Here is a 26,536-nt window from a genome sequence, read left to right as displayed (position 1 = left end):
CTACGGTTTGCAACTGCACATGGGGACAAAGATCATACTTTTTGGAGAAATGTCCTCTGGTCTGATGAAACAAAAGTAGAACTGTTTGGCCATAATGACCATCGTTATGTTTGGAGGAAAAAGGAGGAGCCTTGCAAGCCGAAGAACACCATCCCAACCGTGAAGCACGGGGGTGGCAGCATCATGTTGTGGGGGTGCTTTGCTGCAGGAGGGACTGGTGCACTTCAAAAAATAGATGGCATCATGAGGAAAGAAAATGATGTGGATATATTGAAGCAACATCTCAAGACATCAGTCAGGAAGTTAAATCTTGGTCGCAAATGGGTGTTCCAAATGGACAATGACCCCAAGCATATTTCCAAAGTTGTGGCAAAATGGCTTAAGGACAACAAAGTCAAGGTATTGGAGTGGCCATCATAAAGCCCTGACCTCAATCCTATAGACAATCTGTGTACAGAACTGAAAAAGCATGTGCGAGCAAGGAGGCCTACAAACTGACTCAGTTGCACCAGCTCTGTCAGGACGAATGGGACAAAATTCACCCAACTTATTGTGGGAAGCTTGTGGAAGGCTTCCCGAAACGTTTGACCCAAGTTAAACAATTTAAAGGCAATGCTACCAAATACTAATTGAGTGTATGTAAACTTCTGACCCAGTGGGAATGTAATGAAAGAAATAAAAGCTGAAATTAATCATTCTCTCTACTATTATTCTGACATTTCACATTCTTAAAATAAAGTGGTTATCCTAACTGACAGGGAAATTTTTACTATGATTAAATGTCAGGAATTGTGAAACTGAGTTGAAATGTATTTAGCTAAGGTGTATGTAGACTTCAACTGCAAATGTAGTATTTCAGTTTTTTTTTTTATACATTTGCAAAAACGTAGTAAAAAATAGTTTTGTCATTATGGGGTATTGTGTGTAGATAGATGAGGGGGAAAAAAACAATTTAATCAATTTTAGAATAAGGCTGTGATGTAACAAAAGTGGAAAAAGTAAAGGGGTCTGAATACTTTCGAATGCACTGTATATGAACAATGGCTTTCTTGCTCTAAGGATTGCCCATTTCTAAAGGAATAGACTATGGATATACTGTTGTAGAATACAGTATGATCTATTAATGCTCATCAAGAAATGGTTTATGACCCGCTGTCTGATCAGTTTCAGGTTATTGCGTTAAATGACCCCATGAGCAAGTTGCTAAGGTAACAGGTAAAAATATCAGCAAAACTAAAAATGCTCTGTACAATATGTGGCTGTGTTGGATTCAGACAGTATAGGCTACTGTATGACAACTGCGGCAGAACGTTTGATGCACCTGTCCATCCTGTATTATTATTTTTAACTTTCATTGTAAATATTAATATTGAATTTGATATTTGAAATAAATAGGTCAAAAATATACTTAAATTTGATCTAAACCATCCACACATAATTATATCAGTAGACGAGGTTGAACAGGTTAGTGTAGTTTCACAGTTCACTGTTAGGTGTACTAGTTCATGTGTCCCAGCACTCTTGTGAGTATGAAATTCCTCTCTTTCTGAGCAAATGAGTCCGTTTAACCATCCCCTTCCTGTGACTATATGGCCGTGTCTGCGTGAGAGACTAGAGATACTGTATCTCAACGGAGCAGACAACTGTTGCATAGATAATGTCAAACTGACACCCACAGAAAGAGCGTTTTCCACATTGATAATGTTGTGTGCCTTGTAATCCTAGATGTTTTACAAAGTGGGTTTTCCCCAACTAAAACCGCATTTTTAATGGTATATATATACTCTTTAACTCCCGTGTATGATATATGGAATATGACATATTCAATAACTCAATCCATATTGTGTTTTCTATTTGCATTTATACTGTAATTAAACATGTATCAAGTTATTCCAAAAAGCATCCTTTAATTCTGTGGATGATAATAATAATAATAATAATAATAATAATGGGACAAGTATTAGGCATCTAGGCCTATTTGCACTTCATTTTAGATATCTACAGACAAAAAAAAAGTGTCTAGGATAGAGGACAAGGTTAAATTGGGATTTACCTAGATAATCTATTGACTAAAAGGGCGTGACGGAGACTGCGCAATCGTCATCTGGAACGTTCTCTCACGAGGAGAGTTGGCTAAAGTTTTGTTCCGCGAGAAAAAAAGTAGAATATCGGATGCTGGTTCTCTCAACTGGGATGTGTACACCACCGTTGAGTATAGTCGGATAGTGGTTCTCTCAACGGGGATGTCTACGCCACCTTTAAGTATGAGCTATATACATTTGATGGTAAGTTTATTTTATTTCCCTTCACGCGAAACTTGTATCGGTCGGTGGGATCAAATTGACTGGGAACATTGTTCACACACTGCACGTAGCAATGCCATTCACACGCCAATGAAATGATCGATGTTGGCCTAATTTTGATCCAAATATATTCTAAAATAAAAAAAATCTTCAGAATCGATGCGCCATGTGTTCGGCCAGAAAGAATGTCGCGTAAACATGCCAATGGAAAGGCCTCATAAAGGTGTGACATTTTTGTGTGTCGCCGGTTGAAGCCGGTGTAGCCTACTGCTTGACTAAAGGGCCTATCATAGTACCAAACGTGTACACTTATGCACAGCAGAGTTTAATTCTCAGCGCAGCTCAAGCAATTTCTCCAACTGTCAACACATTCAAATGAATAGAGGACGCGTTGGTTGGGAATTTTGGTCTCCGAGCCGCATATTTAGTTCGGCGTCCCATTGTGACATGTCGAGTAAATCATAGTCGCGGCTCTGTGACCACCATACACGGGGAACGTACAGCCAGAATCCACAACTCCCAACCAACGGGTATCCAGGTGGCCGACATTTCCGCTATTCATTTAAGTGTCTTGACAGTTGGAGAAATTGCGATTCCCACGCAGAGATATGTATATATAACAAATGTCTTGCTGCGTTTTGTAAATGCATATCTAAAAATCTTTTTTAATTTCTGCTTGGCATCAGACAAATGATGTGCTTCAGTTGCACTTCTCCACTTGGATGAGGATACATAAACAGGCATTCTATTAGCAGACAGCGCTCAGACTGATGTGCTCAGACTGATGTGCAGTTACTCTGAACAAAAATATAAAATCCACATGTAAAGTGTTGGTTTCATGAGCTGAAATAACAGACCTCAGAAATGTTTCATATGCACAAAAAGCTTATTTCTCTTACATTTTTTAGCAGAATTTTGTTTACATCCCTGTTAGTGAGCATAATCCATCCAGTGGGAATGTCCACCAGAGCTGTTGCCAGAGAATTGAATGTTAATTTCTGTACCATAATGTTATTTTAGAGAATTTGGCAGTGCGTTCAACTGGCCTCAAGCGCGTGTAACCACTCCAGCCTAGGACCTGTACATTTGGCTTCTTCACCTGTGGGATCGTCTGAGGAGTATTTCTGTCTGTAATAAAGCCATTTTTGGTGAAAAACTCTTTCGGATTGGCTTGGCCTGGCTCCTCTGGGTGGACATATGCCTTCCAAAGCCCACCCATGCTGCACCCCTGCCCAGTCATGTAAAAGCCATAGATTAGGGCCTAATATATGTATTTCAATTGACTGATTTCCTTAAATGAACTGTAACTTGGTAAAATCTTGGAAATTGTTGCATGTTGTGTTTAGATTTTTGTTAAGTATACTTTTTTCTCCAGTACTTTTCTCAGTGTAGCCTACTTTTCACAGGTAAAATGCAAGATTAACTTAAAGCAAAACATTAGGAAATGTAGCTGGCTACACTTTTTCTATGATAAACATGATGACCATGCATAGTTTTATTTCATTGCTAGCAATATAAAACGCATAAAATGCATTTTGAAAATGCAGATTTCTGAACGCATCTCCTGGAATTAGAAAAGTATAAATGCTGACGGTCCAATATTCTAGAACACTGCTGTACATACTCATACATGTTTTTTAATCTGATATGCACTTGAAGTTGTGCAGTTTGTGTACCTCATGCTTAAATGTTATATATATATATATATAAAATCTACAATGAGGTGGCTGCTTCATATGGTAGTCTATGCCTATATCTTATTTCCCAGGTGTGCACCTGTTGTAAAATGGCAACAACATGCCATTTGATTAGAGTTGAAATTAAAGGATATCTTTTTACAGGGAACAAGGTCGTAGAATATCTACTATGGGGAAAACATGTCATCTTGTGTTCTGTGTAAAATAACTAACCATTATGATCTACTTGTGAAAAGTGATGAATCTGATTACCTACTAAAGTAGCACAGGTCCAGCTCTGGGGCCACAGCTATCATCAAGTCTCGGAAATCCCAGACTTCCCATCGGCCTAGGGAGACTAGTTATCAAGCTTCTCAGAGTAGGAGTGGTGAACTCCCCCTATCCATGCAATCTTATTCATTATTCATTTTTTTTTTTTTTTTCCTGGGTCACTATATCTATTTTGCCAATTGGATCGATCCCCTCTACCACACGGAACCCCACTAATCTACCGACGGAAACGAACGAGGTGACAAAAAAAATAAAATAAAAAATAAAATAAAAACAGACCTCCATCCTATGTTATCTTGCTACCGATAGCCAGCTACCCGGCCAGCTGTCTGGATCGCCGTGCCCCCAACCAACCTCTACTCACTGGACCCTTATGATCACTCGATTAAGCATGCCTCTCCTTAATGTAAATATGCCTTGTCCATTGCTGTTCTGGTTAGTGTTTATTGGCTTATTTCACTGTAGAGCCTCTAGCCCTGCTCACTATATATCCAACCTCTCAGTTCCACCACCCACATATGCGATGACATCACCTGGTTTCAATGATGTTTCTAGAGACTATATCTCTCTCATCATCACCCATTACCTAGGTTTACCTCCACTGTATTCACATCCTACCATACGTTTGTCTGTACATTATTCCTTGAAGCTATTTTATCGCCCCCAGAAACTTCCTTTTACTCTCTGTTCTAGACGTTCCAAACGACCAATTCTCATAGCTTTTAGCCGTACCCTTATCCTACTCCTCCTCTGTTCCTCTGGTGATGTAGAGGTGAATCCAGGCCCTGCAGTACCTAGCTCCACTCCTATTCCCCAGGCGCTCTCTTTTGATGACTTCTGTAACCGTAATAGCCTTGGTTTCATGCATGTTAACATTAGAAGCCTCCTCCCTAAGTTTGTTTTGTTCACTGCTTTAGCACACTCTGCCAACCCAGATGTTTTAGCCGTGTCTGAATCCTGGCTTAGGAAGACCACCAAAAATTCTGACATTTTCATTCCTAACTACAAGATTTTCAGACAAGATAGAATGGCCAAAGGGGGCGGTGTTGCAATCTACTGCAAGGATTGCCTGCAGAGTTCTGTTTTACTATCCAGGTCTGTTCCGAAACAATTTGAACTCCTACTTTTAAAAATCCACCTCTCTAAAAACAAGTCTCTCACTGTTGCCGCCTGCTATAGACCACCCTCTGCCCCCGCTGTCCTCTGGACACCATATGTGAACTGATTGCCCCCCATCTATCTTCAGAGCTTGTGCTGCTAGGCGACCTAAATTGGAACATGCTTAACACCCCAGCCATCCTACAATCTAAGCTTGATGCCCTCAATCTCACACAAATTATCAATGAACCTACCAGGTATCACCCCAATTCCGTAAACACGGGTACCCTCATAGACATCATCCTAACCAACTTGCCCTCCAAATACACCTCTGCTGTTTTCAACCAAGATCTCAGCGATCACTGCCTCATTGCCTGTATCCGTAATGGGTCAGCGGTCAAACGACCTCCACTCATCACTGTCAAACGCTCCCTGAAACACTTCAGCGAGCAGGCCTTTCTAATCGACCTGGCCGAGGTATCCTGGAAGGATATTGATCTCATCCCGTCAGTAGAGGATGCCTGGATATTTTTTTTAAATGCCTTCCTCACCATCTTGAATAAGCATGCCCCATTCAAGAAATTTAGAACCAGGAACAGATATAGCCCTTGGTTCTCTCCTGACCTGACTGCCCTTAACCAACAGAAAAACATCCTATGGCGTTCTGCATTAGCATCGAACAGCCCCCGTGATATGCAACTTTTCAGGGAAGCTAGAAACCAGTATACACAGGCAGTTAGAAAAGCCAAGGCTAGCTTTTTCAAGCAGAAATTTGCTTCCTGCAACACAAACTCCATAAAGTTCTGGGACACTGTAAAGTCCATGGAGAATAAGAACACCTCCTCCCAGCTTCCAACTGCACTGAAGATAGGAAATACTGTCACCACCGACAAATCCATTATAATTGAGAATTTCAATAAGCATTTTTCTACGGCTGGCCATGCTTTCCACCTGGCTACCCCTACCCCGGTCAACAGCACTGCCCTCCCCTCTGCTACTTGCCCAAGCCTTCCCCATTTCTCTTTCTCCCAAATACAGTCAGCTGATGTTCTGAAAGAGCTGCAAAATCTGGACCCTTACAAATCAGCCGGGCTAGATAATCTGGACCCTTTCTTTCTAAAACTATCTGCTGAAATTGTTGCCACCCCTATTACCAGCCTTTTCAACCTCTCTTTCGTGTCGTCTGAGATTCCCAAAGATTGGAAAGCAGCTGCGGTTATCCCCCTCTTCAAAGGGGGAGACACTCTAGACCCAAACTGCTACAGACCTATATCTATCCTACCCTGCCTTTCTAAGGTCTTCGAAAGCCAAGTCAACAAACAGATTACCGACCATCTCGAATCCCACCATACCTTCTCCGCTATGCAATCTGGTTTCAAAGCTGGTCATGGGTGCACCTCAGCCACGCTCAAGGTCATAAACGATATCTTAACCGCTATCGATAGGAAACAGTACTGTGCAGCCATATTCATTGACCTGGCCAAGGCTTTTGACTCTGTCAATCACCACATCCTCATCGGCAGACTCGACAGCCTTGGTTTCTCTAATGATTGCCTCGCCTGGTTCACCAACTACTTCTCTGATCGAGTTCAGTGTGTCAAATCGGAGGGTCTGTTGTCCGGACCTCTGGCAGTCTCTATGGGGGTGCCACAGGGTTCAATTCTTGGACCGACTCTCTTCTCTGTATACATCAATGATGTCGCTCTTGCTGCTGGTGAGTCTCTGATCCACCTCTACGCAGACGACACTATTCTGTATACTTCTGGCCCTTCTCTTGACACTGTGTTAACAACCCTCCAGGCGAGCTTCAATGCCATACAACTCTCCTTCCGTGGCCTCCAATTGCTCTTAAATACAAGTAAAACTAAATGCATGCTCTTCAACCGATCGCTGCCTGCACCTGCCCGCCTGTACAGCATCACTACTCTGGACGGCTCTGACTTAGAATATGTGGACAACTACAAATACCTAGGTGTCTGGTTAGACTGTAAACTCTCCTTCCAGACTCACATCAAGCATCTCCAATCCAAAGTTAAATCTAGAATCGGCTTCCTATTCCGCAACAAAGCATCCTTCACTCATGCTGCCAAACATACCCTTGTAAAACTGACCATCCTACCAATCCTCGACTTCGGTGATGTCATTTACAAAATAGCCTCCAAAACCCTACTCAATAAATTGGATGCAGTCTATCACAGTGCCATCCGTTTTGTCACCAAAGCCCCATATACTACCCACCACTGCGACCTGTACGCTCTCGTTGGCTGGCCCTCGCTTCACACTCGTCGCCAAACCCACTGGCTCCAGGTCATCTACAAGACCCTGCTAGGTAAAGTCCCCCCTTATCTCAGCTCGCTGGTCACCATAGCAACGCCCACCCGTAGCACGCGCTCCAGCAGGTATATCTCTCTGGTCACCCCCAAAACCAATTCTTCCTTTGGCCGCCTCTCCTTACAGTTCTCTGCTGCCAATGACTGGAACGAACTACAAAAATCTCTGAAACTGGAAACACTTATCTCCCTCACTAGCTTTAAGCACCAGCTGTCAGAGCAGCTCATAGATTACTGCACCTGTACATAGCCCATCTATAATTTAGCCCAAACAACTACCTCTTTACCTACTGTATTTATTTATTTTGCTCCTTTGCACCCCATTATTTCTATCTCTACTTTGCACCTTCTTCCACTGCAAACCAACCATTCCAGTGTTATTTTTTTTACTTGCTATATTGTATTTACTTCGCCACCATGGCCTTTTTATATATTTATTTATTTATTTATATATATATTTTGTTTGCCTTCACCTCCCTTATCTCACCTCACTTGCTCATATTGTATATAGACTTATTTTCACTGTATTATTGACTGTATGTTTGTTTTACTCCATGTGTAACTATGTGTTGTTGTATGTGTCGAACTGCTTTGCTTTATCTTGGCCAGGTCGCAATTGTAAATGAGAACGTGTTCTCAATTTGCCTACCTGGTTAAATAAAGGTGAAATAAAAAATAAATAAAATAAAAGATCTTAAAAGGGAAAACTGTTTCTAGATCAGCACTCACACTCTGAGAAGTTTGATGTTCAGTGCATTTGGAAAGTATTCAGACCCCTTGACTTTTTCCACATTTTGTTAACACTTTTTCTAAAATTGTTCAGATCGTTTTTTTCCCTCAACATACACACAATACCCCATAATGACAAAGCAAAACATGGTATTTAGACAGTTTTTGCTAATTGATTACACATTTTTTTATGGAAATATCACATTTACATAAGTATTCAGACCCTTTATTCAGTACTTTGTTGGGGCACCTTTGGTAGCGATTACAGCCTTAAGTCTTCTTGGGTATGATGCTACAAGCTTGTCACACCTGTATTTGGGGAGTTCCCCATTCTTCTCTGCAAATCCTCTCAAGCTTTGTCAGGTTGGATTGGGAGCGTCGCTGCACAGCTATTTTCAGGTCTCTTCAGAGATGTTAGATTGGGTTCAAGTCCGGGCTCTGGCTGGGCCACTCAAGGACATTGAGAGACTTGTCTCGAAGCCACTCCTTTGTTGTCTTGGCTGCGTGGTTAGGGTCGTTGTCTTGGCTGTGAGCTTAGGGTCGTTGTCTTGGCTGTGAGCTTAGGGTCGTTGTCTTGGCTCTGTGCTTAGGGTTGTTGTCTTGGCTCTGTGCTTAGGGTCGTTGTCTTGGCTCTGTGCTTAGGGTCGTTGTCTTGGCTCTGTGCTTAGGGTCGTTGTCTTGGCTCTGTGCTTAGGGTCGTTGTCTTGGCTCTGTGCTTAGGGTCGTTGTCTTGGCTCTGTGCTTAGGGTCCTTGTCCGCTCTGGAGCAGGTTGTGATCAAAATTCTCTTCACTTTGCTCCGTTCATCTTTACCCTTTTTCTCATCAATCTACACACAATACCCCATAATGACAAAGTGAAAACAGGTTTTTAGAAATGTTTGCCAAATTTATTAAAAATAAAAGACAGATATCTTATTTACATAAATATTGAGATCCTTTGATATGGGACTTGAAATTGAGCATAGGTGCATCCTGTTTCCATTGATCATCCTTGAGATGTTTCTACAACTTGATTGGCGTCAACCAGTGCAACGGTTCACTTTCCAACAAGACAACAACCCTAACCACACAGCCAAGACAACGCAGGAGTGGTTTTGGGACAAGTCTCTGAATATCCTTGAGTGGTCCACCAAGAGCCTGGATTTGAACACGATGGAACATCTCTGGAGAGACTTGAAAATGGGAGAAATTCCCCAAATACAGGTGTGCCAAGCTTGTAGCGTCATACCCAAGAAGACTTGAGACTGTAATTGCTGCCAAAGGTGCCCCAACAAAGTACTGAATAAAGGGTCTGGATACTTATTTAAATGTGATATTTCCAGGGTTTAATTTTGCCAACATTTCTACAAACCTGTTGTTGCTATGTCATTATGGGGTATTGTGTAGATTGAAGGGGGGGGGGGTGACAATTTCATACATTTTAGAATCAGGCTGTAACGTAACAAAATGTGGAAAACGGTAAGGGGTCTGAATACTTCCCGAATGTACTGTATACAGCCTCTGGGCTACTACTCAAGCAAATGTGTTTGAAGTTCAAGATGTTTGCATAAGTTGTTATATTGTGCTCTAGGTGGTTGTATATCTCTGACACTACCACATGTGTTATCACAAATGTGGGTCAAGTTATTAAGCTTTCATGGTAGAGAATGTTTCCAATATATGACATTGTTTGTCACTGATCCTATTTACTCATTTATGAAGGATTCAAATCAGTTGAGGTTGTACTCAAGATTACTTATGCTTATTAGCCTCAATGCCTTCTCAAAAGTAGGCCTATATAGTTTTTGTATTTTATTAGGATCCCCATTAGCAGCTAAAGCAGAAGCTACGGCAAGATGAAAAAGTAGCTGTATTTCATTTGAATGCATTCAGTTGTGCAACTGAGTAGGTATCCCCTTTCCTCTTCCTCGGATCCAAACAGATCGAACGTTAGATAATACATAACATGAATGTAGAAGTGGGCCTGCATAACAAGGATGGAACTACATACACTGCTCAAAAAAATAAAGGGAACACTTAAACAACACAATGTAACTCCAAGTCAATCACACTTCTGTGAAATCAAACTGTCCACTTAGGAAGCAACACTGATTGACAATAAATTTCACATGCTGTTGTGCAAATGGAATAGACAAAAGGTGGAAATTATAGACAATTAGCAAGACGCCCCCAATAAAGGAGTGGTTCTGCAGGTGGTGACCACAGACCACTACTCAGTTCCTATGCTTCCTGGCTGATGTTTGGTTACTTTTGAATGCTGGCGGTGCTTTCACTCTTGTGGTAGTCTACAACCCACACAAGTGGCTCAGGTAGTGCAGCTCATCCAGGATGGCACATCAATGCGAGCTGTGGCAAGAAAGTTTGCTGTGTCTGTCAGCGTAGTGTCCAGAGCATGGAGGCGCTACCAGGAGACAGGCCAGTACATCAGAAGACGTGGAGGAGGCCGTAGGAGGGCAACAACCCAGCAGCAGGACCGCTACCTCCGCCTTTGTGCAAGGAGGTGCACTGCCAGAGCCCTGCAAAATGACCTCCAGCAGGCCAGAAATGTGCATGTGTCAGCATATGGTCTCACAAGGGGTCTGAGGATCTCATCTCGGTACCTAATGGCAGTCAGGCTACCTCTGGCGAGCACATGGAGGGCTGTGCGGCCCCACAAAGAAATGCCACCCCACACCATGACTGACCCACCGCCAAACCGGTCATGCTGGAGGATGTTGCAGGCAGCAGAACGTTCTCCACGGCGTCTCCAGACTCTGTCACGTCTGTCACATGTGCTCAGTGTGAACCTGCTTTCATCTGTGAAGAGCACAGGGCGCCAGTGGCGAATTTGCCAATCTTGGTGTTCTCTGGCAAATGCCAAACGTCCTGCACGGTGTTGGGCTGTAAGCACAACCCCCACCTGTGGACGTTGGGCCCTCATACCACCCTCATGGAGTCTGTTTCTGACCGTTTGAGCAGACACATGCACATTTGTGGCCTGCTGGAGGTCATTTTGCAGGGTGCTGGCAGTGCACCTCCTTGCACAAAGGCGGAGGTAGCGGTCCTGCTGCTGGGTTGTTGCCCTCCTACGGCCCCCTCCACGTCTCCTGATGTACTGGCCTGTCTCCTGGTAGCGCCTCCATGCTCTGGACACTACGCTGACAGACACAGCAAACTTTCTTGCCACAGCTCGCATTGATGTGCCATCCTGGATGAGCTGCACTACCTGAGCCACTTGTGTGGGTTGTAGACTCCGTCTCATGCTACCACTAGAGTGAGAGCACCGCCAGCATTCAAAAGTGACCAAAACATCAGCCAGGAAGCATAGGAACTGAGAAGTGGTCTGTGGTCACCACCTGCAGAACCATTCCTTTTTGGGGGTGTCTTACTAATTGCCTATAATTTCCACCTTTTGTCTATTCCATTTGCACAACAGCATGTGAAATTTATTGTCAATCAGTGTTGCTTCCTAAGTGGACAGTTTGATTTCACAGAAGTGTGATTGACTTGGAGTTACATTGTGTTGTTTAAGTGTTTCCTTTATTTTTTTGAGCAGTGTACATTTAAAATAAATAAACCTTATGCCTTAACCTCTCTTGGGTACGTGAGACGTTAGCGTCCTACCTCTTCAACAGCCAGTGGAACTGCTGGGTGCCAAATTCAAATACAGAAATACTCATTATGAAAATTCAGAAAACAAAACATATTTTACATAGGTTTAAAGATTAACTTCTTGTGAATCCAACCACTGTGTCAGATCTAAAAAATGCTTTACGGCGAAAGCATACCTTACGATTATTTGAGAACATAGCCCAGCAGACAAATCATTACAAACAGTAACCAGCCAAGTAAAAGATTTACACAAGTCAGAAAGAGATACAATTAATCCCTTACCTTTGATGATCTTCATATGGTTGCACTCAGCAGACATTAATTTACTCAAATGTTCCTTTTGTTTGATAAAGTCTCTTTATATCCAAAAACCTCAGTTTTGTTTGCGCGTTTTCTTCAGGAATACACAGGCTCAAACGCAGTCAAAACAGGCAGACAAATCAAATTGTATCCGTAAAGTTCATAGAAACATGTCAAACGATGATTATATTCAATCCTCAGGTTGTTTTTAGCCTAAATAATCAATAATATTTCAACCGGACAATAACATCGTCAATATAAAAGGTAAACAAGAAAGGCACTCTCTCGGTCGTGCGCATGAAAAAGCTATGTGACACTTTAGGGTCCACTCATTGACTGCTCTTACGTCCTAATTTTTCAGAATACAAGCCTGAAACAATTTCTAAAGACTGTTGACATCTAGTGGAAGGCATAGGAACTGCAATTTGAGTCCTAAGTCAATGGATACTGTAATGGCATTGAATAGAAAACTACAAAACCCCAAACAATCCTACTTCCTGAATGCATTTTTCTCAGGTTTTCGCCTGCCAAGTCAGTTCTGTTATACTCAGACACTATTTTAACAGTTTTGGAAACTTTAGAGTGTTTTCTATCCAAATCTACCAGTTATATGCATATCATATATTCTGGGCCCGAGAAGCAGGCAGTTTAATTTGGGCATGCTTTTCATCCAAAATTCAGAATGCTGCCCCCTACCATAGAGAAGTTAAAGGCCCAGTGCAGTCAAAAACGTGATTTCCTGTGTTTTATATACACGGAGTATACCAAACATGAGTCACAAATTCCTAATACTGAGTTGCCCCACCTGCCCCCCCCCCCCCCCCCATTTGCCCTCAGAACAGCCTCAATTCACAGGGACATGGGTGGTGGACCATTCCAGATACACACGGGTCACTTGAGTTTGAAAAATCCAGCAGCGTTGCAGTTCTTTACATACTCAAACTGGTGCGCCTGGCACCTACTACCCTGTTCAAAGGCACTTACATATTTTGTCTTGCCCATTCACCCTCTGAATGGCACACATACACAATCCATGTCTCAAGCCTTAGAAATCCTTCTTCAACCTGTGTCCTCCCCTTCATCTACACTGGTTTTAAGTGGATTCAAAAAGTGACATCAATAAGGGATCATAGCTTTCACAAGGATTCACCTGGTCAGTCTGTCATGGAAAGGGTAACATCTAATTACGGTCTCCTGGAAACACTGACCAACCCTGTCAATAATTCCTCCCTGGCTTATTCATTCGTTGTCATGTCAAACAACAATATATTCAAGGTGCTGCCCACTATATTCCAACTATAGAATTAGAATAATCATTATATTTTGTGATTCCAACAGTTCACCAATTAAATGGGCTTTGATTTTTTTGTTGTTGCCCATATCATGCTGCGTGGCACAGTGTGGACATTTCTAATAAAAGTGCAGAAATTGATGATAATGCTGAAAATTATCTTTGTTTGGAGTTGGATTGAACAGTATAAATGGAAAAAGCCCCATTGAAATCACTTATCATTTGTGTTGCCACCCTATGGTCATGAACTACTCATAAAGCATATTTAGAACTTTTATTATCCACAAACATAAAATATCGTCAAATACCATCATACCATCAAAAATATTGTGATATGATATTTTGTCCATATTGCCCAGCCGTACTGTATGAGGTTGGAATAATATTGTGAACATTTATGATAATGCCCTTTTTAGTTTAAGAGCTGTTTGAAAAGACTGCCTGAATTTTCAGCCTGTTTTGGTGGGATGGAGTTTTGGCCTTCCATGGTAACATCACCAGGCAGTAAATTTAGTTAATAAACCAATAAAAAAGACCGTTCCAAACCTCTCTGCCAATAACAGCTAATTTTCTTCTCATTGTAATCCTTTGTTCTACTGCTACAATTGTTTTGTCTAAGCAGGCCCTGATATCCTAATCTCACAGCACCAATGTTCTGTAAACACCAGAGACAATCCCACAATATCAGAATGTCTGAAAGTTTCACACGATACAATAATCATGTGTCCTCTGTTCTTCCGTCTGACGTCAATGCTATGAACATTGAAGTCTAGCGACCCTCAACTTTGCACAAAGACACTGGCAGAATCATCAAATCAAAGTTTAATGGTCACATGCACATATTTAGAATATGTTTTTGCTGGTGTAGTGAAATGCTTGTGTTCCTAACTCCAAAAGGGCAGTAGTATCTAACAATTCACAACAATACACACATCTAAAAGTGAAAGAATGGAATAAGAAATTGTAAATATTAGATCGACCAATGTCCGTGGCATTGACTAAAATACAATAGAATACAGTATATACATATGAGATGAGTAAAGCAATATGTAAACATTATTAAAGTGACTAGTGTTCCATTATTAAAGTGGCCAGAATCCAAGTCTATGTATATAGGGCAGCTGCAGGGTTGCGTAACCGGGTGGAAGCCGGCTAGTGATGGCTATTTAACAGTCAGATAGCCTTGAGATAGAAGCTGTTTTTCAGTATCTTGGTCCAAGCTTTCATGCACCTGTACTGTCCTCGCCTTCTGGATGATAGCGGGGTGAACAGGCCGTGGCAGACGCAGCACCCTCTGGAGACCCCTGTGGTTGCGGGCGGTGCAGTTGCTGTACCAGGCGGTGATACAGCCCGACAGGATGCTATTATCTACAGAAAGAATACATGCTGACATTCATATACAGTTGAAGTCGGAAGTTTACATACACCTTAGCCAAATACATGTAACTTATGAGCAGGTGGGAAGGTAGCGTCCCACCTGGCCAACTTCCGGTGAAATTCAAACTACAGAATTATAAATATTTAACCTTCATAAAATCACAAGGGTAATGCATCAAAATAAAGCTTAACTTCTTGTTAACCTTTCTAGGACACACGTTCCGCTATCCCCCCCCCCCCCCCCAACATTCCGCTGAAAAGGCAGCGTGCGAAATTCAAGTCCAATACAGCAAATGAAAGATAAACATCTTGTTAATCTACCCATCGTGTCCGATTTTAAAAAATAAAAAAATAAAAAAAATAAACATGTTTTACAGCGAAAACACAACATATATTTATGTTAGATCACCACCAAATCCAAAAAACACACAGCCATTTTTCCCAGCCAAAGATAGCTTTCACAAAAACCAGAAATGGAGATAAAATGAATCACTAAGCTTTGAACATCTTCATCAGATGACACTCATATGACATCATGTTACACAATACATTTATGTTTTGTTCGATAATGTGAAGATTTATATCCACAAATCTCGGTTTACATTGGCGCCATGTTCAGAACTGCCTCCAAAATATCCGGAGTAATTACAGAGAGCCACGTCAAATAACAGATATACTCATCATAAACTTTGATGAAAGATACATGTTTTACATATAATTAAAGATACACTTGTTCCTAGTGCAATCAGAATGCAATGCCAGGAATCATATTTCCACAATAAATCGTTTTTTTGTTCGATAATGTCCATTACTTATGTTAAATTAGCAACTTTAGCTAGCATGTGTAGTACACGTGTCCAAACACTGGCGCAAGTGAAGGCAAACGTCAGACGAAAACTTCAAAAAGTTATATTACAAGTCGAGTAAACTGGTCAAACTTAGAAGAGAATCAATCTTCAGGATGTTATCATATATATCCAATAACGTCCCAACCGGAGCATTTCTTCATGTCTGTATAACTAATGGCACATTCCATGAGTAGCGTGCGTGACCAGGAACTGGCAATCTGCCAGACCAGTGACTCAAATAGCTCCCATCCGGCCCCACATCACACTAGAGGCTTCATTCTACGTTCTACTGACTGTTGACATCATCTAGTGGAAGGCGTATGAAGTGCAAACAGATCCATAACTTACAGGGAATTGAATAGGCGATTACTTTCACATCGACCCTTTTCATTATTCTCACTTCCTGTTTGGAAGTTTGCCTTCCATATGAGTTCTGTTATACTCACAGACATAATTCAAACCGTTTTAGAAACTTCAGAGTGTTTTCTATCCAATAGTAATAATAATATGCATATTATCATCTGGGACAGAGTAGGAGGCCACAATTTGGGCACCGATTCATCCAAAGTGAAAATGCTGCCCCCTATCCCTAAAAAGTTAATCCAGCCGCTGTGTCAGATTTCAAAAAGGCGATTATCTGAGGACAGCGCCCCGCATACAAAAGCATGAAAAACATATTTCAACCAGGCAGGTGCACCACAAAAGTCAGAAATAGCGATTCAAGTAAATGCCTTTGATCTTCTTCTGTTGGCACTCCAAAAGGTCCCAGATACATCACAAATGGTCATTTTGTTCGATAATGTCCTTTTTTATATCAATAAAAACTCATTTTAGCTGGCGCACTTCAGTCAATAATCCACCCAGTTTCCCTCCATCAAAATGCATACCAAACGTTACTAATAAACTTTTCCAAACAAGTCAAACAACGTTTATAATCAAACCTTAGGTACCCTAATACGTAAATAAACTATAAATTTAAGACAGAGAATCGTTATTGTCTTTACCGAAGAAAAATACCAAAGAACGCGCTGTCTTCCACACGCTTGAAAACACTACAGCCAAAATGGGAGCCACCTAGAAAAACTACAATTTCTGTCTCATTTTTCCAAAAACCAGCATGAATATCTTTCTAAAGACTGTTGACATATAGTGGAAGCCCTTGGAACTGCAATCTGGGAGGATTTTGCCTAATAAAAGTGTAAGCCATTAAACAGTGGTAGGCCGAATTTTTTTTTTTGTTGGGGGGGGGGGGGGGTGCTTTGTCCTCTGGGTTTTGCCTGCCATATCAGTTCTCTTATACTCACAGACATAATGTAAACTGTTTTATAAACTACCGTGTTTTCTATCCAAATCTACCAATTATATGCATGTCCTAGCTTCTGGGCCTAAGTAACAGGCAGTTTACTTTGGGCGCGCTTTTCATCTGGACGTGAAAATACTGCCCCTTACCCAAGATAGGTTAACTTGGGTCAAACGTTTCGGCTAGCCTTCCACAAGCTTCCAGCAATAAGTTGGGTGAATTTTGGCTCCTGACAGAGCTGGTGTAACTGAGTCAGGTTATCAGACCTCCTTGCTCGCACACGCTTTTTCAGTTCTGCCCACACATTTTCTATAGGTTTGAGGTAAGGGCTTTGTGATGGCCACTCCAATACCTTGCCTTTGTTGTCCTTAAGCCATTTTGTCACAAATTTGGAAATATGTTTGGGGTCATTGTCCATTTGGAAGACCCATGCGACCAAGCTTTAACTTCCTGACTGATGTCTTGAGATGTTGCTTCAATATATCCACATAATTTTCTTTCCTCATGATGCCATTTATTTTGTGAAGTGCACCAGTCCCTCCTGCAGCAAAGCACCCCCACAACATGATGCTGCCACCCCCATGCTTCATGGTTGGGATGGTGTTTTTCGGCTTGCAAGCCTACCCCTTTTTCCTCTAAACATAACGATGATCATTATGGCCAAACAGTTCTATTTTTGTTTCATCAGAACAGAGGACATTTCTCCAAAAAGTACGATCTTTGTCCCCATGTGCAGTTGCAAACTAGGACTTGTTTTACTATGGCTATAGATACGTGTGTACCTGTTTCCCCTAGCATCTTCACAAGGTCCTTTGCTGTTGTTCTGGAATTGATTTGCACTTTTCGCACCAAAGTACGTTCATCTCTAGGAGACAGAACGCGTCTCCTTCCTGAGCGGTATGACGGCTACGTGGTCCCATGGTGTTTATACTTGCATACTATTGTTTGTACAGATGAACGTGGTACCTTCAGGCATTTGGAAATTGCTCCCAAGGAAGAACCAGACTTGTGGAGGTCTAAAAAAAATGTATTGGCTGATTTCTTTTGATTTTCTCATGATGTCCAGCAAAGAGGCACTGCGTTTGAAGGGAGGCCTTGAAATACATCCACAGGTCCACCTTCAATTACATTTGACTCAAATGATGTCAATTAGCCTATCAGAAGCTTCTAAATCCATGACATACTTTTCTGGAATTTTCCAAGCTGTTTAAAGGCACAGTCAACTTAGTGTATGTAAACTCATGACCCACTGGAATTGTGATTTAAGTGAAATAATCTGTCTTTAAACAATTGTTGGAAAAAAGTATTGTCAGGCACAAAGTAGATGTCCTAATCAACTTGCCAAAACTATAGTTTGTTAACAAAATGTATGGTTTGGTTGAAAAACAAGTTTTAATGACTCCAACCTAAGTGTATGTAAACTTCCGACTTCAACTGTATATGGCTGATATACCACGGCTAAGGGCTGTTCTTATGTACGACGCAAAGCTGAGTGCCTGGATATAGCCCTTAGCTGTGGTATATTGACCATACATCACAAACCGCTTAGGTGCCTTATTGCTATTATAAACTGGTTACCAACATAATTAGAGAAGTAACTACATGTTTTGTCATTTCCATGGTATACGGTCTGATATACCACGGCTGTCAGCCAATCAGGATTCAGGACTCGAATCACCCAGTTTATAATGCAGTCTAGCTGTCATGTAGCGTCTTGTCTGGAATGTGCTTGGGTTTTAATTTGTTCAGCAGGTTTGTAGGAAGGCCATAGGTTTGGACATACTTCACTGTAATTTACAGGTGAATACTGGTTGCTAAATTGGGTGTACACATGTATCTTGTGACTCAGCGGCAGTTCCAAAGGGATTAGTGGGGAAATTGCAAAACACCGTCCTTATTTGTCTTTCGCTGAGAAATACAGCGCACACACAGGCCTAGTTCAACCATATAAAGACCTAGGCTATAGAACATTTCTACCTCATATTTACACTGGCAACATTATTTTTCAGTGATCTTATTAATTCAGCACATGTGTCTGCTTGGAGATTAATTTGAACCCATTGGAACAGTTTCAAAATCATGTTTGTGTAACTACAGAAATGACTAATCATTAGGCTTGCTTCACGTATAGTTGAAGTGACTGGGATAAGACAGACAGGGTTTAACATATCTTCCAGTGACCGGGATAAGACAGACAGGGTTTAACATATCTTCCATGTTCACTGTGTATGAGGCTGCGTTTAGAGGCACCCCAATTCTGATCTTTTGCCCAATTAATAGCAAGAGATCAGGATTGGGGTGCTTTGAAATGCAGCCTAAAATAACCATGTTCTCAATGACTGCCATCTTGCTGATGTCTCTACACATCACATTAAATGGCATATTAGTAGTCAACCATGTCTCAATATTTAAGTGAGAGATTTATGAGCCATCTCCAATATGGCCGTTGATGGAAATTCCCATTTATTGCTTCCCCTGTTCCGCAGTAGCTGAACTTTGTATTTGTTTTGCTAGAGTCAGTGGTGTGGTCAGGAATGAAATTATATTGGTCCTGTTATTAAACCTAAGTGTTGAAAACTATGATGTCATTTGAACAAGGAGCTCTGTATGTACAAAAGCTAAGAAATTGCTTTGCTAACAAGCTTTGGCTTATCTCCAAAATATTCTGGGATTGTGATTTTGCCCTTCCCTGGTTAGTCATTAATATGGAACCTAGAGGTATTCCTGGTTTTATTGTAAAGTCAATAATGTCATTGTACTGTGTAGACTACACTGTTTCCTGTGCATATGACAAAAACAAGTTAGATTTGATAATGCCATATTGTGAGATGATAAACAACCAGCTCTACAATGCAGATTTGCTAACCCACTTTGATTACACTTTGCTTGGATGCTATGGGTGTCTAAAGGAAGCAAGGCGACAACTGGATGACAGTATGTTTTTAATACAAGTTGTTCATCTTTATCTAAGGTTGTCCTCATCTGGGCCCTCAACACCATGGCGGCAGCTCAATCTGGCCTTGAGATGACACAGACAGGAGGCAGCATCAGGAATAGGAAACAGCGGGACATCTCATGCAGGGAAAACCTGGAGTACCCACATGACAACATCTGCTGTTTGAATTGCCCAGCTGGTGAGACAAATGAAGATTTGAGATCCACAGTGTATGCATCCGAAATGGTACCCTATGCTATTCCTTATATAGTGCACTACCTGTGACCAGAGCCCTATGGGCCTTGGTCAAAAGTAGTGTACTATATAGGGAATAGGGTGCTATTTGGGACGTAGCCAGTCTGTCACAAGCTGAAATCCATCATGGGAACTACTGAAGCAAGTTTGACCATGTAATGACTCCGGTTATATGGCTACAGTAATGAATATTCAGCTGACCGTCAAGTTTCTGCTTTATGTACAGGTAGACAACTGTTGTTTCTCTATGGCCTCAGGTAAATATGTCAAAGCGTACTGCACGGGTGCCTTGGAGAAAGGAACATGTGAGGACTGTGATCTCGACACATACACTGAGCATGACAACGGACTGCGACAGTGCTTAAAGTGCACTAAGTGTCGCTCAGGTAAATTCTGTTTGAAGATGAAGTTATGCCATTAAAATGAATGACAAAGCGGAGCCGCCATCAGCAGTTCTACTCTGTGATGCTTTATGAATGCAGGCCCTGCTCTTTTTGTGTCTTCAACATGCCAAACTCTGTGTTGCTGTCACAGATCAGGTGACCACAAAGACATGCACCATCACTCAGAACACAGAGTGCCAATGTAAACCAGGGTATTTCTGTGCACCTGACCAAGCCTGCGAGGTGTGCAAAAAGTGCTCAAGGTAGGTCCATAGAATATTTGAGCATACTCACTGATACTTGACAAACTAACTTCCATTAGATTATCATTAAACATTACAAAATGAAGAATGTTCACCTTACACATTCCATATCTTTTTATTTTTTAAATCTATTTTTGTTGAAACCCTCCTCTTCTCCCAGATGTAAAGACAATGAGGTGAGTGTGAAGAACTGCACCACTACGTTCAACACGGTCTGTGAGACCAGACTGCCCACATCCAGCACCATCTCAGGTAAAACTCCAGGCCCAGGTACAGCATACATCACCTTGCTGCATGCTCTGTTGTGTCGTTATTTTTGTAAATGTTATTAATGTTGCATGTATTTGATAATTTACTATTTCAGAATATAAAGGGGCAATTAAACAGCAAACTGCTAATTTGGAAAACAGCAGAGGGATGTGGTTGTGACAATTTTCTCTCTATTGAAACAGTATTTCTGATTGTGGTGGCAGTACTGGGTATCACTGCTGCACTTGCCGGTGTCTATTGGATGAGGCGAAAGCCCTTTAAAAGGACAGGTAAGGTCATTTTATATAAAATAAATACCTTTGCTTTCAATAGTGAAGGCTCAGGTTGTGTTCCAAATAGCACCCTATTCCATAGCTCAGGTTGTGTTCCAAATACCACCCTATTCCATATATAGTGCACTACTTTTGGCCAGAGCCCTATATGCCCTGGTCAAAAGTAGTGCACTATAAAGAGAATAGGGTGCCATCCAGACGGCACATAGCCTCAAAGCTTTGAAGCTCACTGCGTCTTAAGGCTGTCAACAGAACAGTCAATATTGTACCTGGATGTAAAGTGCCGTGTCTGAGTCACATTTCCTCTGTTCCAGACACCCAGAATAATCCCAGTGCGACGCTAAAAGTTGTGGTGGTGAGTCAGTCAGTCTCATTCAAATGTTATTTTCACATTCAAAGTGTCACTCAATCAGCACTGCATATCAAATTTGATTAGTTCTGATAAAATTACTGAGAGATGAGCTGATAAAATTACACACATTTTGTGAGAACATGGCAAACAGCACCATTGAACAGCAAAAAATGTTCCTCATTAGACAACATAATTTTTCATATTTTGCAGGATGATCAAAATAACAGGTCAATTGAGGAGAGGCAGAACAACCAGAATGCTGTGCTGGATGACACACAGCTCTATCCCTTGCTGGAGCAGACCCAGGCGGTGGGTGACAAAGCCTCAGAGGATGAGGACAATGGACTGGGCGACAGCCTCCCCAACACCACCAACTCCTCCCAGTCCAGTCTGTCTGCACTACCCTCAGCCCCCCTCCCCAGATCCTCCCCTCTTCCCAGCCCTTCGGCCAAGAGGCAGCCTGGCACTGCGGCTGGGGTGAGAGCAGCTGCTCTGGTCATGCTCAGGCTAACTTCCCTGTCTCCCCCCAAGCTCTTTTCTAACTCCATCCTTATAGTTAATTTAGTACTCATCCTATTCTGGATTTGGTCTTACTTTCTATTCTCTGCTCCATTAACTTACTGTTTGTTGAAAGCCACAGTTGTCTGATGTATGATAGCGTTAGTACACACAATTAATAATTAATCTTACGGTCAAATGGACGCTTAGCCACAATGTCCCATTTTGAAGTAGTGCTACTCCCGTTGCACCATCTTGACGAAGACTTACTAGGTCGGTCACCAGTCTTTTCTAGTGTGCATTTTTAGACATGTTTTTGAAGATTTGCCGAACTATTGCTAATGGCCAAGCCCAAGCACAAACAGTGCCTTCAGAAAGTATTCAGACTCTTTGACTTATTCCACATTTTATTGTGTTACAGCCTGAATTCTAAATGGATTAAATCAATTTTTCCTCTCACCCATCTACACACAATACCCCATAATAACAAAGTGTAAACATGTTTTTAGAAATGTTTGCTAATTTATTAAAAATGAAATGCAGAAATATCTAATTTACATGAGACACCCCTGAGTCCGATTACAGCTGTAAGTCCTTCTGGGTAAGTCTCTTTAGATATTTCACACCTGGATTTTGCAATATTTGCACATTATTATTTTCAGAATACTTCAAGCTAGCAATAGGTGCCCTTTGTGAAGCATTGGAAAACCTCCCTAGTCTTTGTGGTTGAATCTGTTTGAAATGCACTGCTCAACAGAGGGATCTTACAGATAATTGTATGTGTGGGGTATAGAGATAAGGTATAAGTCCTTCAAAAATCATGTTAAATAGTTTTATTGCACATGGAGTAAGTCCATGCAACTTATGTGAGTTGAGCACATTTTTATTTCTAAACTTATTTAGGCTTGCAAAGGGGTTGAATGCTTCTTGACTCAAGACATTTCAGCTTTTCTTTTTTAATTAATTTGCACAAAACATGTTTTTAAACATACTTCCACTTTGACATTATAGGGTATTTTCTTTTGGCCAGTGACAAAAAAAACTAAGTTTTAATCCATTTTCAATTCAGGCTGTAACACAACCAAATTAGGAAAAAGTCAAGGGGCCTGAATACTTTCTGAAGGCATTGTAAATGTGATTTATAGATGCACATGCAGGGTCAAGGAAGGGACTAAGGGCAGAGACAAGAAGCCCAGAGCTGTTGTAGAGGTCCTTCCCCTACCCTCCGGCATGACCCTCCAAGAGTTAACTTCAGAGCTAGTGCACAGGCCTAATTAAGGAGCCAGACTTATGTTTTAGGATTCATAACTGACCATGTTTATTTGTATTTATTTAGGAAAATGACCTCATCAAACTGGTTCCTTTGAATGGTGAGAGTATACCCTCTATATTTTATGGTTTTAGACTAGTTAACATAATATTTATCCTAAGATAATAATACACTATTGAATGGTGGGCTTTGATGTCATGGTCTTGACGCCTTTTTGTTTTCAGGTGATGAGTCCTTGAAGAAAAGTTTTGAACTTTTTGAAGAGCTGGATGTTCACTACCATAACAGATTCTTCAGGCACATCGGACTCTCTGACAACGCTATAAAAAGCACTGTGCACCTTCATCCTGAAGATCGAGTCTATGAACTGTTGAAAGTATGGTTGGAGAAGGTGGGCATGGAAGCTGACATGAATGACCTAATCAAAGCATTAAATTATTTGGGCCAAAGGTTATCAGCAGAAAATATTATTTCTAAAGCCATTAAAAATGGTTATTATGAATATGCAGAAAATGAAAAGTGAATGTATGCCTGCTTCTACGGCGTTATGGGGAAAATACAAAAAGTACTTGGATGAGATGTACAGTATGAATCAGAACTGAGCCGTATGTGTGTCGTTAAATGATCCCAGGTACTTGCTGTGACAGGCCTATTGGCTTGCTGTTAAGTCATTTCCTTTGTACAGTTTCACACAGTGAACTGGTAGGCTATGCACTGGCTAGTGACTAGAGCTGGTGGTGGATGTTTAGAGTAGTGTTTCACAACTTCAGTACCCCTAACGGCACACATTTCTGTTTTAGCCCTGGACTAGCACACCTGATTCAACTTGTCAATTAATCATCAAGCCCTCAATGAGTTGAATCAGTTGAGTTTGTAATGGACTACAGCAAAAAGTTGTGCTTTTGGGGTTACTGGAGGACTGGAGCTGGGAAACACTGCTGTAGGGGAACGGGATAGAATACACCGGATGTTGTCTACGCTGACGTAGTGCATAGTGATCGAGCCATTATGGAATGCACTGATCAAGGCATGGACTGGCCTGACTGTATTTTAAACACCAGGGCTGCTTCCCAGTAGGAACCCTATTACTTGTGACCAGGGCTCTGTTCAAAATCAATGCACTATATAGGAAATAGGGTGGCATTTGGGAAGTACTCCCAGTGGTGTCTCTTGAAGAATCGGCAATGAATGTAAAACACATATTTACACATGATCAAAAAATATAGGTAATTATGAGATTTAAAAAATATATTTTGGTATTGTAGAGCCATAATTTCTTGGTTGTTTATTTGTATTGATGATGAACCTTGTGTAAAAACGATACTTTTCAATCTCAATTTGACTTCATCAGGAAATGAAAAGCTGTCACTGTCCACGATATTGCTACAAAGTTCTGTCTTAACACTGATAATGCCAAAGTTCCAGTTGCTCCTTAAGCAAAAAATGTATGTTCTTTTTTTTCAAGATTTTGATTTATTTGAAGGATGTTTCAGTGTAACCAAGTGTTTAAAATGGCATTGACAATTTGGTATTTGTAAATGGGCAATGTTGATCAGGTCATGAGTTCAGAGCAGGTAGTTTCCACTAGGTGGCGCTATCTATGGAAATAATCTAGTCTTCTGCTGTCTAATGATGAGCTGCTATTCCCAGCCTGTAGTACTGAACACTGTATTTAGTGATGTAGTATTTAGCATGGCCTTTTTTTTAATTTGCTGGAATGAGTTAGGTTAGTCTAATGATTGCAAAAGACAATCTTCTCTACATTGTTAGCAATGTTCTTGTCTTCACAGATTGCCCTTCAGGACAGTTTCACTAACATTCAAGTATTTTCTTCTCCTCTGTTACAGTTTACAGAATATTTCCTTGAGTTGAATCCAGCCTTGCCAGTGTCATTTTTAATATAACATTTCACACATGATGTATGTCAATATTTATTATTGTATGTCGCTGTTCTTTACAACTAATATGGTCTTTTTTTAGATAACATTTTGATGGTAATGCATCAGTTTTGAAATAAATATTGTTCTATTAAAATGATATGCCTTTTTCTAAATATGTCTAACTAGCACCAAATGTACTAAAATGTTTCACGTGGATATCATTCAAGAGTATGCTTTTTGACATCAAAGAGAAAACATCATGGGTTGTACTGTTGACATGTTCCGTGATGTCATAATTGTGTGTTATTCCAAAAGGTCATTCTGAATCAATAAATTGTCAGAATAATAGTAGATTTATTTTGTATAGGTAGCTCTTTAAATTACATGTTGAATCTCAAATTTGCTTTTAAAAAGGAAAACAAAAAAAAGCAATTTCACAAAACAAATGTAGGAGGATCTGGTAGTTCTTGGGTGATGGTCATCCACAGCTTTAGTACCTTTCTCAACTTCTTATCTTCTCTTGAGAGGAGGGAGCATAGATGGTACAGCCAGGCAGGGAGGTAGAGACATCTGACAGACGGCCCCGGAGCTCTTCCTCGGCCACCTTGCCATTTTCGATAGGCACAGCTCCTCCTCCGTAGATCAGTGTCCACTACTGAAATGTAGCACCCACCTGGGTGATGCTTCGGCGGCTGTGAAAGTGCTGGTAAGACCACCACACCTCAACAATAGAAGCAGGCCTGGACTCTGCACCTGTACTTGGTGTGAGGATGGCAAACAACACTTCATTTGTCTTAAACCGCTGCACCGCCAGGCAGCTCATCCAGCTGACTGGCATTACATTGTGCAATGCCAGGAGATTAGTGAGCTTCAGGAACCACCAACGCAGAGGCTAGACCATCCCGGAGAGAAAACAGAAATAGGCAGAGTGATGTCTTCTCCGAACAATGATGTGTATTCTCAGAATGTCTTTTCTCAGAACAGTTATGTGTCTTCTCAGAACAATGTCTTCTCAGAACAGTG

General features: G+C 41.2%; 1 protein-coding gene across 3 annotated transcripts; it reads left to right on the top strand.

Moving 5' to 3' along the window:
- The first annotated feature begins 2,081 nt into the window (after positions 1-2,081).
- Positions 2,082-25,667, top strand: hdr (hematopoietic death receptor). Of its 3 annotated transcripts, none has more exons than XM_055887459.1 (10): positions 2,082-2,285; positions 20,107-20,269; positions 20,583-20,711; positions 20,860-20,971; positions 21,132-21,241; positions 21,424-21,510; positions 21,828-21,868; positions 22,076-22,174; positions 23,700-23,733; positions 23,858-25,667. In XM_055887459.1, the coding sequence occupies exons 1-10, from the start codon at positions 2,244-2,246 to the stop codon at positions 24,154-24,156; spliced, it is 1,116 nt and encodes a 371-aa protein (XP_055743434.1). In that variant the 5' UTR covers positions 2,082-2,243; the 3' UTR covers positions 24,157-25,667. The 3 variants fall into 3 exon arrangements, with proteins under 3 accessions (XP_055743434.1, XP_055743432.1, XP_055743433.1); XM_055887457.1 differs by having other exon boundaries at positions 22,076-22,342; XM_055887458.1 differs by having other exon boundaries at positions 2,083-2,285; positions 21,132-21,223; positions 22,076-22,342.
- The last annotated feature ends 869 nt before the right edge of the window (positions 25,668-26,536 follow it).

Source organism: Salvelinus fontinalis, chromosome 28 (assembly GCF_029448725.1).
Source record: "Salvelinus fontinalis isolate EN_2023a chromosome 28, ASM2944872v1, whole genome shotgun sequence".
NCBI lineage: Eukaryota > Metazoa > Chordata > Actinopteri > Salmoniformes > Salmonidae > Salvelinus > Salvelinus fontinalis.
The sequence above is the reverse complement of the archived record's forward strand: the minus strand, read 5'-3'. Positions and strand labels throughout refer to the sequence as shown.

Excerpts from the sequence above, each read along its gene's own strand:
- hdr (XM_055887457.1), top strand. The coding sequence starts at position 2,244 with ATGTCTACGCCACCTTTAAGTATGAGCTATATACATTTGATG. Across the intron at positions 20,712-20,859 it reads GTGCACTAAGTGTCGCTCAG|ATCAGGTGACCACAAAGACA; the intron begins GTAAATTCTGTT and ends TTGCTGTCACAG. Across the intron at positions 21,511-21,827 it reads AAAGCCCTTTAAAAGGACAG|ACACCCAGAATAATCCCAGT; the intron begins GTAAGGTCATTT and ends CCTCTGTTCCAG.